At 43.4% G+C, this 11,492-nt stretch overlaps 1 protein-coding gene across 1 annotated transcript in view; it reads left to right on the top strand.

Moving 5' to 3' along the window:
• The first annotated feature begins 5,969 nt into the window (after positions 1–5,969).
• LOC103177577 (nectin-3) overlaps positions 5,970–11,492 on the top strand; it is a 45,426-nt gene continuing 39,903 nt past the window's right edge. The window contains exon 1 of the mRNA XM_042334601.1: positions 5,970–6,119. Coding sequence (XP_042190535.1) covers positions 6,053–6,119 — 67 coding nt within the window. The 5' untranslated portion in view covers positions 5,970–6,052. The remainder of the gene's footprint in view (positions 6,120–11,492) is intronic.

Here is an 11,492-nt window from a genome sequence, read left to right as displayed (position 1 = left end):
GTCCTCTGGGGCATGGGGAGCCAGGCGAGGACGGTGTTGATCGGGTCACTGAGCCTGGTGAGGGAGAGGACACGAGCTACAGAATTCTGGATGATCTGCAGCATGTGGAGGGAAGAGGTGGGAAGGCGGACAAGCGGGGAGTTGGCATAGTTGAGCCCAGATGTGATGAATGTGTGAATGAGGGTTTCAGTGGCCTGAGGGGAGCCGAGCAATGTTGCAGAGGTGGAGGAAGGCAGAACGGGGCTTGGCATGGAAAACCAAATGCTTCCAGATATGCCAAGGCAACAGAACAAAGGGCACAGATTCAAGATTGCAATAGGCAATTTCAGGTCAGAGTTCAGGAAGTAGTGATTTAAGGAGGGGGCAATTAGCAAATGGAACAGGTTATCAGGAAAGAGGCCAAACAGTTGGACACATTTAAGAAACTGGTTGCAGCCAGGATGTTGGGCACATTTGAGAAACATCATGATGCTGTAAAAGGAGGACGTTAGGGTGGGCATTCAGGAAAGATGAGATCAAACACGGAGTTTCAAAAAGAGAAAGTAAAGTGGGACAAAGAGTTTTTGTAATCTTTCTCCCCCACATCCTCACCATGACCGGCACTGCCTACCACCACCTCCGCAACTTTGCCAGACTCCACCACTGCCTCACTCCTCAGGCTGCTGAAACCCTCACACACACACACTCATCACCTCAAAGCTTGATTACGGTATTCCCTCCTCATCGGTCTTCCCAACTCTTTCCTTCACAAGCTGCAGATCATCCAAAACTCTGCAGCTCATGTACTCTCACGCACCAGGCTCTGTGACCCCATCACTCCCACCCTCGCTCGACTCCAATCCTCGTCCTCACCTTGAAGGCCATCCTACCTCTCTGATCTGCTGACTCCCTACCAACCTGCCCGCTCCCTCCGCTCATCAGGTTCCGGCCTGCTCCGTGTCTTCTGACCTGCCTTTCCATCGGTGGCCAGGCTTTCAGCCTCTCTGCCCTTACACTTTGGATCTCCATCCCATAGTCGCTTCGCCTCGCTTCCTCGCTTGCATCCTTCAAGGCCAGTCTCAAGACCCTTCTCTTCAACCATGCCTTTGGTCTACCTCCAATCTCTTTGCATTCCCTCACCCTACACCACCCCTCCCCCATGCTGGGGCCCCGACATCTGACTTTTCAGCGTTTTGGGACGTCTTCCCGACGTGAAAGGCACACTGCAAATGTAATTTTGTTGTTGTTGTTGGTGGTGGTGCCACTCTGCCATTAACCTCTGGAACTCCATCCCGTAGTCCATCTGCCTCGCCCCCTCCCTTGCCTTCTTGAAAACCCGTCTCAAGACCCTCCTCTTCGACTGTGCCTACGGTCACCCTCCTTCCCCCCTGCCCTTCACCCTCCCCAATCCCAACCTCCAGCTAGGCTCCGAAACAATGATTGTCCAGAGCATTGGGATGTCCTCCCGACTGGAAAGGCACTATACAAATGTCATTTTGTGGTTGTTATTTTTGGTCAGCAGGAGACAGGCAACAATAACACAAAATTTCCCCTCTCTTTGCATCCATTCCTTATTTTCCCCTTCCCTTTTGGGGAAACATTCAATCTTTACCGTGTCCTCTCCTGGCAACCTGGATACATTTGGCTACTCAACATCTGGTAAGTAAACAAGAGTTGAAGATGAGGAAACCCTTTTGGCCCATTTGAACTTTATTGGTTCGGTATTAACATTCTGCAACATTGTTTGTGTATAGATAAAATATTGGATACTGTCTTGAGGTTCAGTGCTGAAAAGGAGCAAAAAATACTCTCTTCTCTCTGCAACTTTGTGGCGAGCGCACACCAGACAGTAGAATAATAATAATAATAATCCTTGGATTAGGTATACTGCTTGATCACATCATTGAGGCCTCCATTGCCTTGCTCCCCCCACCTCTGCAACTTTCTAACCCCGAGGCAATGGAAGGCTCAAGCACTTTGCAGAATATATTGAAAAGCGGATTTTGTGGGCAAAACATAGCAGCCAATTGTGCACAGCAGTGTCAGACAAACAGCCATGGATTGAGTGACCAAATAATTTTTTGTTGGTTTGTTTGTTTTTGAGAGACTATTACCCCAGCAAAGCAATCCACCAATCGATTAACAATCTGGTTCCTACTTGTTGCTAGGTAAACTCAAGCACATGTGGAGTAAGGAAACTTTCCTCAGGTTTTGCTCCGCCTGGAAATCGAACCTGGATCCTCTCACTTGCGAGGCAAGCGTGCTAACTACTACCCTATGGGACTCCACAACAAGAGAACGTAAGTTTAAAGTTGTAAAGAGTAGCTTGGTACAGCGATGTGGCTTGTTGACTACAGTGAGTCAATTCTGTATATTTAGTTAATAAATAAAATTATTAGCTCACAGAGTCAGGTACTCCTTCAATAATATGTTTTATTCAAGAAACCTTTGTATGGAGATGTGCATGTTTCAAGTCAAATGTCCCAAACCATTAATCCATACTTTAATTAAGAGAATAAAGATTTCAAACAACTCACATTGGTTATCCCCTCCCTCCAAATGAATACTAAAAGAGCATAATAGTCAACTGAACAGAATCTAAGGGTCAATGACTGATACTCCAATGCTGGGAGTCTGCTGCATTTTTGGAGGTGCCGACTTGCAGAAGAGACATTTAATTAATGAGACATTAAACCAAGGCTCCATCAGCTGGACTTTAAGTCGCATTCTTGAAACCTTAGTTTTGCATTAAAATAATTAAAATCTGATAGATGTTCATCTTAAAATAATTCAGAAATTCAGAATAAAACCTCTTGAAAGGATGTGAACTTTAACCTCCCTTCATATACAAACTAACATGTTCTCTTCTGGGGCTGGTCGGGTAGAAATACAATGAGCTCTTGCAGTAGCATGATATCCTGCAATCACACTGTCCAAATTGTTCCACCCCAGATTGAGCCGTTAGACCACATTCGCTCAAAAAGTTCAATTCTGAATTCAATTTTAGCCGATACAATAACAACAAATAGCATTTATACAGCTCCCTTCACTCAAGTAGTGTCTCGGAGCTCTTTTTCCCTTCGAGCTTTTTGAGTCCCTTTAAGACTATTCTATCACTTACAATCTTCTTCAAAACAGCAGCCAGCTCTGACAGGATTTAACTCTTTGTTGAACAAAAAAGCAACAGAAACGGAGACGCCCAATATTATGACCTCATTATTTCTATAGCTCTCGCAAATTTGTCATCTTTCATCTTGGGATTAGTCAGCTCCCCCCAGCCAAACAGAGATAGATTACTTGAATGGAATGTGCACTCGCCCCCTGGAGGGACGAATCTTGCTTATCTAATTCCGTAAAGCATTAGTCACAGTTTGGCAAGAGCCAAGGCTTCAGGATCCCAGCTTGTGCATTGGGGTAACTCCTGGAGTCTAACCACTAAACCTACAAAGCTTGCCAGTGATATTGCTGTCTCGCAAGCTTTCCCACTGCGTGTCCAGCTGGATGCTGTGATGGGGGAGGGTTTCTGGAGGATGAGATCAGATGGTTGAAATGCTCTCTTCATTCAAATCGATCTTGTGATGCCTGGTCTGAGCTGATAAAGTACTCAGAACTGTAAATATAAGCAGAAGCACTGGGGATTTGTCAGTTGGGCCAAATAGAAGATTAAAGGAGTGACTAAGAAAGCTCATCAACCTGAAATGTTAACTCACTTTCCTCTCTCCACAGATGCAACCTGACCTGCTGACTGTTCCCAGCGACTTCTGATTTTATTTTAGAATTCCAGCATTTGCAGTATTTTGCCTTTTGTTTACGTAAACTGGGCACGGTCACACAGGAAAAGAGAAGGTTGGAAGTTGATTTGATTGCTGTTTTTAAGATTCTAAAGGGACTAGATAATCTAGACCATGACAGGTTGTTTCATCTTGACCAGACCAGTAGAATCAGTAGAACGCAGTAGCCTGCAATTCAAGGGGAGTAAATTCAAAACCAATCTGAGGAAACACTTGCATTGGTGAAAGAGTGGTAACTCTATGGAATAGGCTTCCTAGGGAGATGGCGGAAGCAGATAATGTCAATTCAGTCAAATGCAAATTAGACAGATATCTTTTAGAAAATAATAATTTGGGGATACCGTATATGAGTAATTTACATATAGTAAGTGTAATATGCTTGGAAGAAATAGGCAACTTTGGATTTAAGGTTCCTAAAGCTTTCCATTGTGTTGGTAGACTAATCCAGACAGAATTAATTGCTATCAACATCTCCATTATTATACCATGCGACTTCCAGCATGGTAGAAGGCGGACTAGATGGACCTTGGTCTTTTTTGGTCTAGCAATTCCTATGTTCCTACCACAAAAGGAAGAGGGTGTTGCTCCCACTTAGTGGATAATAGTTAAAACAGATCATAGATTTGAAATAGGACCAAAACGTCTTGATACCATTACAATGTCTAAAAACTCTTAAGAAATATTTTTTTTAGATAATAGGGTAGTTATCACGACTTTTTGGTCAGCCTATATATTCATATGTAGACTCTGCCCCTCGACTCCACCCTTGAAAGGCGTTGCATCAATTGTAAGGATTCCTTCCTCCCTCATGTAGTAATAATCCTTGCATTTGATATAGCACTTGTCTCATCTTCTAGACGTCTCAAAGCGCTTCACAGAATATACTGGAAAGTGAATTGATTGTATATTTGTGGCTGAAACGCAGCAGCCAATTGCGCACAGCAGTGTCCCACAAACAGTCATGGATTGAAGTTACCAATTTATCATTGTTTTTTTTCTTGAGGGATTATACATTATTATTCATCCTAACCCTGTTCACCCTCTGATTTCATGTGACTGTGAACAAAGGACAAAGCCAAACACTGCGGTCCATCAATTGAATTCTACAGCTCCATAAAGGTTCAAGGTAATTAACAAAATCCACATGAAATCTATCATTAAGGCATATACATGTTGGAAGAACTTGTTCGCATCAAACAGCTTTCAAATCTTATGGTAAAATAGTGTGGAATCTTTGTTTCACATCCAATCAGTTCAAATCTGATTGATTCTCAGTTTAAAAACATAATTCAGGATCTGACTTGAAAAAACGTCCTGTTACATCTATAGCGGAAAGGACGTCAATTCACACACTGAGTCTCGGTGGTTTGGGCTGGAGGTAACTGGCGGAGCTGGAAGATGGGTCTCCGGCAAGACCCTCATGGTGTTGCCATATATTATCTAATCTGAATGTGTGTATGGAAGGCGGGTTTATTGATACAAAAAAAACAGCTAAACTCTGCACATATGATAAATTGCAGACAATCATCTGCCAATTAAGAGAAATTGAAAGAATGTTCAAACATTTTACAGAATTGTTATGACAGTGACAAGGTACGTATTATTATTTACCTTGCAATGCAAAACTCAATCAAATTTTTTTTGCAGATGAATTATAAACAGGCCATAGAGCACGGCTTCATTGGTTCTGTATTGACATGCTGCAACATTGCTTGTGTATCGATAGAATATTGGATACTGTCTTGCAGTTCAGAGCTGAAAAGGAGCAAAAAACACTCTGGACATTCACTTCTCTCTTCAAGTTAACTTTGTGGTGTGCAAACACCAGACAGCAGAATAATAATAATAATAACAATAATAATAATGACAATAATAATAATAACAATGACAATAACAATAATAACAATAACAATAACAATAATAACAATAATAATAATAACAACAATAATAATAACAATAATAATAATAACAATAATAATAATAACAATAATAATAATAACAATAATAATCATTGGAAGAACATGTTCGCATCAAACAGCTTTCCAATCACATGATAAAATAGTGTGGAATCTTTGTTTCACATCCGATCAGTTCAAATCTGATCGATTCTCAGTTTAAAAACATAATTCAGTATCTGATTCGGTAATTATTTGAAAAATAGTTCCATTACGTCTACAAAGGAAATGACATGAATTCAAAATGTGAGTCTCCGGCATTTTGTATGTCAGTGGTCGCGGCCGCTATTGCGCTGTTAGAGTTGGAGGGCAGTGGCGGAGTCTAAGATGTGCTGCAGTTTGTGGGCAGAGACCCTCACGGTGTTGGTCAGTCTGACGCTCGGAGCCGCTTCAGGTAAGAGGACAACTGCGCTCTGGTCAGTGGCTGTGGCGGTGGCGGTGTTGGGGACAGAGAGCAGCGCATTGCATACACAGCTCTCACTCGCTCCGCTGATACAATGTATTCACTCCAACATCCCCCAAACCTCACACATCAGCACAGATCCTATCATTTATTATAATCCAAATAAATTAAATGAATTAATGTCTTCAAATCAATGTGGTTCAGCTTTTGCTTCTTGGTCAGAAGGTTGTGGGCTCAAGTCCCAAGTTGATGGAATGGTAAATGGAAAATGGAATTAGGTTAGAAGATCAGCCCTGATCTTATTAAATGGCGGGGCAGGCGCGAGGGGCCGAATGGCCTACTCCTGCTCCTACGTCTTATGTTCTTATGGTTGATACTTCACAAACTTGGGTTTGTACTTTTGAGGCTGACACTTCAATGCAATGCTGAGGAATTGTTGCATTGTCAGAGATGCCGTCATTTGGACAAGATTTTATACCAAGATCCCATCTGCCTGTTGATGTGGACGTTAAAGATCCCTTTAGCACTGATTGAACGGAAAAGGAAGATTCTCCCGGTACTCGAGCCAATATTTCTCCAAGTAAAATTGGTCTTTACCTTCATGACATTGCTGTGTGCAAATTGGCTGATGAGTTTGTCTGTAAAATACAAAATAATGTTTTGTTTACAATCCTGTTTATAAAAAAAAATCCTGACAAAAGGAAATTGAAGGAGAAATTAGATGGAATGGAGAATGATCAATCTGATATTATCTGGAATTTGTGTATTGGTGAGGGTGTGACAAATTCACTGATCACATTTTTTCTGATCAGCCACATGCCTAACACATGTGGAAATCCACCATTAAACTTAATACTTTCCATAACCATAGCACCGTCTATGTGCTCATCTCACAGTGGATGGGACATTGCTGGTGCAGACTGGCTGCCCTGTTTGTCGACGTAACATTTCTTTACCAACCCTTTTGTGATTAACTCATTAATTTAGTTCCATACTAACTTTGGAGGACTTCTTTCTCCTCTTCTGCACCTCCCACCCCCCCTTAATGGCTGACTTGTTAAAGAAGTGTGGAAGGACACCTGGGTAGTACTGACCGTAACAAAATAAAGTATGAGATGGTAATGCTAAAAATAAGTGTGGCATTTGTTGTTTAAATATATTGAGTAGCGCTTTAAATGGGTAACTGACTATCTATAATTTGCGTAAGTGGATAGGAAGATGCACTGCTTCCCTATTGAGTCACTTAAAGGATGATTTTGACTGGACATGAGAATTACATCAAGTAATTGGGGCTATAGAATTACTGTTGGGTACCCTAATTCAGGGAGGGGCTCATTGCCCATAAAAGAACGAGCGCCATGTACTCGTGGTCGCTATTCTTCTACCTGATGACAACAAAGGTATGTGCTCTGACTATTGTTGAGTAGAAGTCAGGGGTTGGTTCTTCGTGCGCTTTACATTAACTTCATTACAAGTGCTGCAAGCATGTGTAATTTAAGTGTGATTAATGTTTGTTAACTCATAGTTGTGTTTGTTGATACTTATAGTGTCGTTTAAGATTTACTGCCAAGGGTTGTGGATTTCGTCGAAGTTACAATAAAATTCGATGAGCTAACTTAACCGTGCTTAATTTGAGCTTTGAATAGGACTAAAGTGGCAGACTAGTCACTGGAGGCAGGTTTTTGTCAAGCCATTTTTGAATAATTTTATTAACAGCCCAAGTTGCACTGATGATTATACAATACAAAATAACGTTTGCGAAGCGCCTTTCACGTCGGCATGACATCCCAAGGCGCTGAACAGTCAGGGATTAGAACCTGGTGGGGGTAGGGTGAGGTGGTTGGGATCAGGGAGTGTGGAAGGCAGAGAGTGTAGGAGGGTGGCCGAATGCACGGTCGAAGAGCAGGGTCTTGAGGTGGGCCTTGAAGGAGGCAAGTGAGGGATCAAGGCGAAGGAATTGTGGGATGCAATTCCAGAGGTTGTGGGCAGAGATGCGGGAGGCCCAACTCGTGATGGTGGGGTGGGTCGGGCAGCAGACATGGAGCAGGCCGGAGCCTGCTGAGCGGAAGGAGCGGACAGGTTGATAAGCAGGTCGGAGACGTAGGAGGGGGAAAGATCATGGAAGGCATTAAAGGTGAGGGCCAGAGTTTTGAATTCGATCCTCTGAGGGATGGGGAGCCAGTGGAGCTGGGCGAGGGTGGGTGTGACTGGGTCATGGAATCTGGTGCGGGAGAGAACACAAGCTGCAGAGTTCTGGATAGTCCGCAGCACGTGGAGGGAAAAGTTGGGAAGGCCGACCAGCAGGGCATTGGCATAGTGGAGCATGGTTGCAATGAAGGCATGTATGAGGGTTTCGGCGGCCTGAGGCAGTGGCAGACTCGGACAATGTTACGGAGGTGAGGGAAGGCAGAGCGGGTCATGGCACGGATGTGGGGGAGAAAGGACAGTTGAGGGTCAAACACGATGCCTAGGTTCCTAAGTGGCTTCATGAGATGGAGTGTGCATCTGTGGATGCTAATGCTGCCGGTGCTGAGGGGCGGAGGCGCTGGCGTGAGCCAATCAGGAGAGCCTCGGTCTTGCCGTCGATGAACGGTAGAAAGTTGGCTAGATCAATGGTCCTGGGGTCAAGGATGGAGGCAGAGAGATAGAGTTGGGTATCATCCGCCTAAATGTGGAAATTCATCCCATGTCTGCGGATGTTGTCACCAAGTGGGAGCATGTACAGGTAGAAGAACAGAGGACAGAGCTCCGAGGAACACTACAAGAGATGGTGCGTGGGCTGGAGGAGAGGCATTTTGTGGAGATAAAGTGGAGCCAGTGTTAGAGATAGGATCTAAATCATTCAAGGACAGAACCTCGAAGGTTATGGTGAGAGAAGAGGTGGTGGAGGAGGATAGAGTGGTCCACAATATAATATATTATTTATATATAATAATATTAGTTCATTTGTCATCATTATTGTATAAGATCTATTACATTTTAAATATTTTTTATTATTATTGCTGTACCATTCTTCTTGTATCAAACTCTGCACGCTAATCATCTCAATGCTCGCCAGCCTTTACTGGCTCCCTATCTCTGAAACGATCGATTTCAAGATCCCCACCCTCACATACATATCCCTTCAACCCCTACCATCTCATACCTCCCAGATTTGCTCATACCCCACTCCTCTGACCTCCCTTTCACTCAACTGGCCTATTGCATGATCCCCAATACCTCCACACCACCAGTGGTAGCCAAGCCTGTACCCACTGAACAATGATTCAACCTCACACCAAGGTGGAGTTTGACAGAGAGGCCAGGGAGGATGAGCAGGTCAGAGCCAGAGTGAGGAAATGTTTGCAATATCTCAGGAGGATGACTTCTCTCTTGACCGTGAATAGTTGAAGGACATTTTGGGACATCCAATCTTTGATAACCAATAGAGAAATGGACTAATGTCAATTCACCTGGTATCAAGAGTAGCGCCCTGAGATGTCTTCCGGCGTGGAGGGGGCTATATCAATCCAAGTTGTTGTTGTTGTTCAAGAGTAGTCCTCGAGGTCCATGTCTAACGCCAGATAATAATAATAATAATAATAATAATCCTTGCATTTGATATAGCGCTTTTCACGTCGGGAGGACGTCCCAAAGCGCTTCACAGAACACACTGTAAAGTGAATTGACTGTATATTTGTGGGTGAACGCGGCAGCCAATTGCGCACAGCAATGTCCCACAAACAGTCGTAGATTAAAAATGACCAATTTTATTATTGTTTTTGGTTTTTGGAGGGATTCTTATTAGGCGTGTGGAGTAAGGAAACTTGCCCAAGGTTTCTCCCTGCCTGGAATTGAACTCAGGTCTCTCGCTTGCAAAGCGAGTGCTCTAACCAATGTTGGAACTGGAACACAGACATTTTTTGGACAGCAGATGCTTTATGCACACATTGCGAAAATTCTGTCTCTTTCTCACCTCCTACACCCTCTCTTTGCCAATGTGTCTGTAGACATATGAAATCCCCATAATTTTAATGTTTTAATTCTTGTGGATTGAAGTGACCAAATTTTTTTTTGAGGATTATCAGGCGTGTGGACTAAGGTAACTTGCCCAAGGTTTCGCTGTGCCGGGAATCAAACCCACCTCTTGCTTGAGAGGCGAGTGCTCTAACCACTGAGCTACAGGACTCCTACGTATAGCGCCTTATTATGTCTTCAGTACGTCTCAACGAAGTGAATTGACTGTATATTTTATGAGCAAAACACTTTAGCCATTTGCGCACAGCAGTGTGCCACAAACAGTCATGGAATGAGTAACCAATTTTTTTTAAGGGATTATTGTTCCCGAAAAAGCGATCCACCAATCGACTAACAACTGGGTTCTTACTTACTGCTAGGTAAACAGAGGCATGTGGAGAAAGGAAACTTGCCTAACGTTTCACCTTGCCTGGGAATCAAACCCAGGTCCTCTCACTTGCGATATGAGTGCGCTAAGCAATATACTACAGGACTCCACTTGATACTGATCGGTCAGAACAGTAGAGGTCCTGGCATCAAGGGCGAATGCAAACTACATCTCCCGGGCACAAAATGGTTAGGAAACTAGCATCAGCAAATTGTCTGTAAATAATTACAAAAGCCTTCAACAAATTGCTGGAAAAAATAAGCCCCTCTACCCCCTCCTCTGGCCTCCAGTCAACCATTTCCACATTGTTGATCCTGTTCCCAACATCTTTGTCCTCCCTTATTCTTTGAATGAAGCCACCACCCACTCCTCGAACATATAGCCACATCTCTCTGGCCACCCAAACTCCCTTCTTCACACCTTTGCTAGCCAATCATTACTCTGCTTCTCCACTGGTACAGCACTCCCCGCCTTTCAAAACCACTGTCATCACCTCCTCCTGAAGAAACCGTCACTTGACCCTTCTCTGCTCTCCAGTTACCGAACGATCTCCAACTTGCCCTTCCTATCCAAAGCCCTGGAATGAGTTGTCACCTCCCAGCTTCACTTCTTCCTTGCAAGGTGGAACCCTCAAAGTGAGAATTCTGCCCAGACACGTGAAAATTTCCATGTGTAGGTGGCATACATATATGGAATTCTCAGTGTGGTTGGATACTTTCCAGCGTGGTGATGGGTTTCTGCACGCTTTAGACACTTTGCTGAAAAAGCCAAATTTCATTGTAATAAGAATAATAATACTTGCATTTGCTTATAGCTCCTTTTGTGTCTGGAATCTCAAAGCCCTTCACTGGATATATTGTAAAGTGTAGTGACTGAGTATTTTGTAGAGGAATGCGCCAGTGGGTTTTGTCTGCTGTAGATTAGCGATTGCATTTATTTACACAACTAAAGTTACCATTCTTTGTAAATCATTGTGTGAA

Source organism: Callorhinchus milii, unplaced genomic scaffold, assembly GCF_018977255.1.
Source record: "Callorhinchus milii isolate IMCB2004 unplaced genomic scaffold, IMCB_Cmil_1.0 Scaffold4, whole genome shotgun sequence".
Classification (NCBI taxonomy): domain Eukaryota; kingdom Metazoa; phylum Chordata; class Chondrichthyes; order Chimaeriformes; family Callorhinchidae; genus Callorhinchus; species Callorhinchus milii.
The sequence above is the reverse complement of the archived record's forward strand: the minus strand, read 5'-3'. Positions and strand labels throughout refer to the sequence as shown.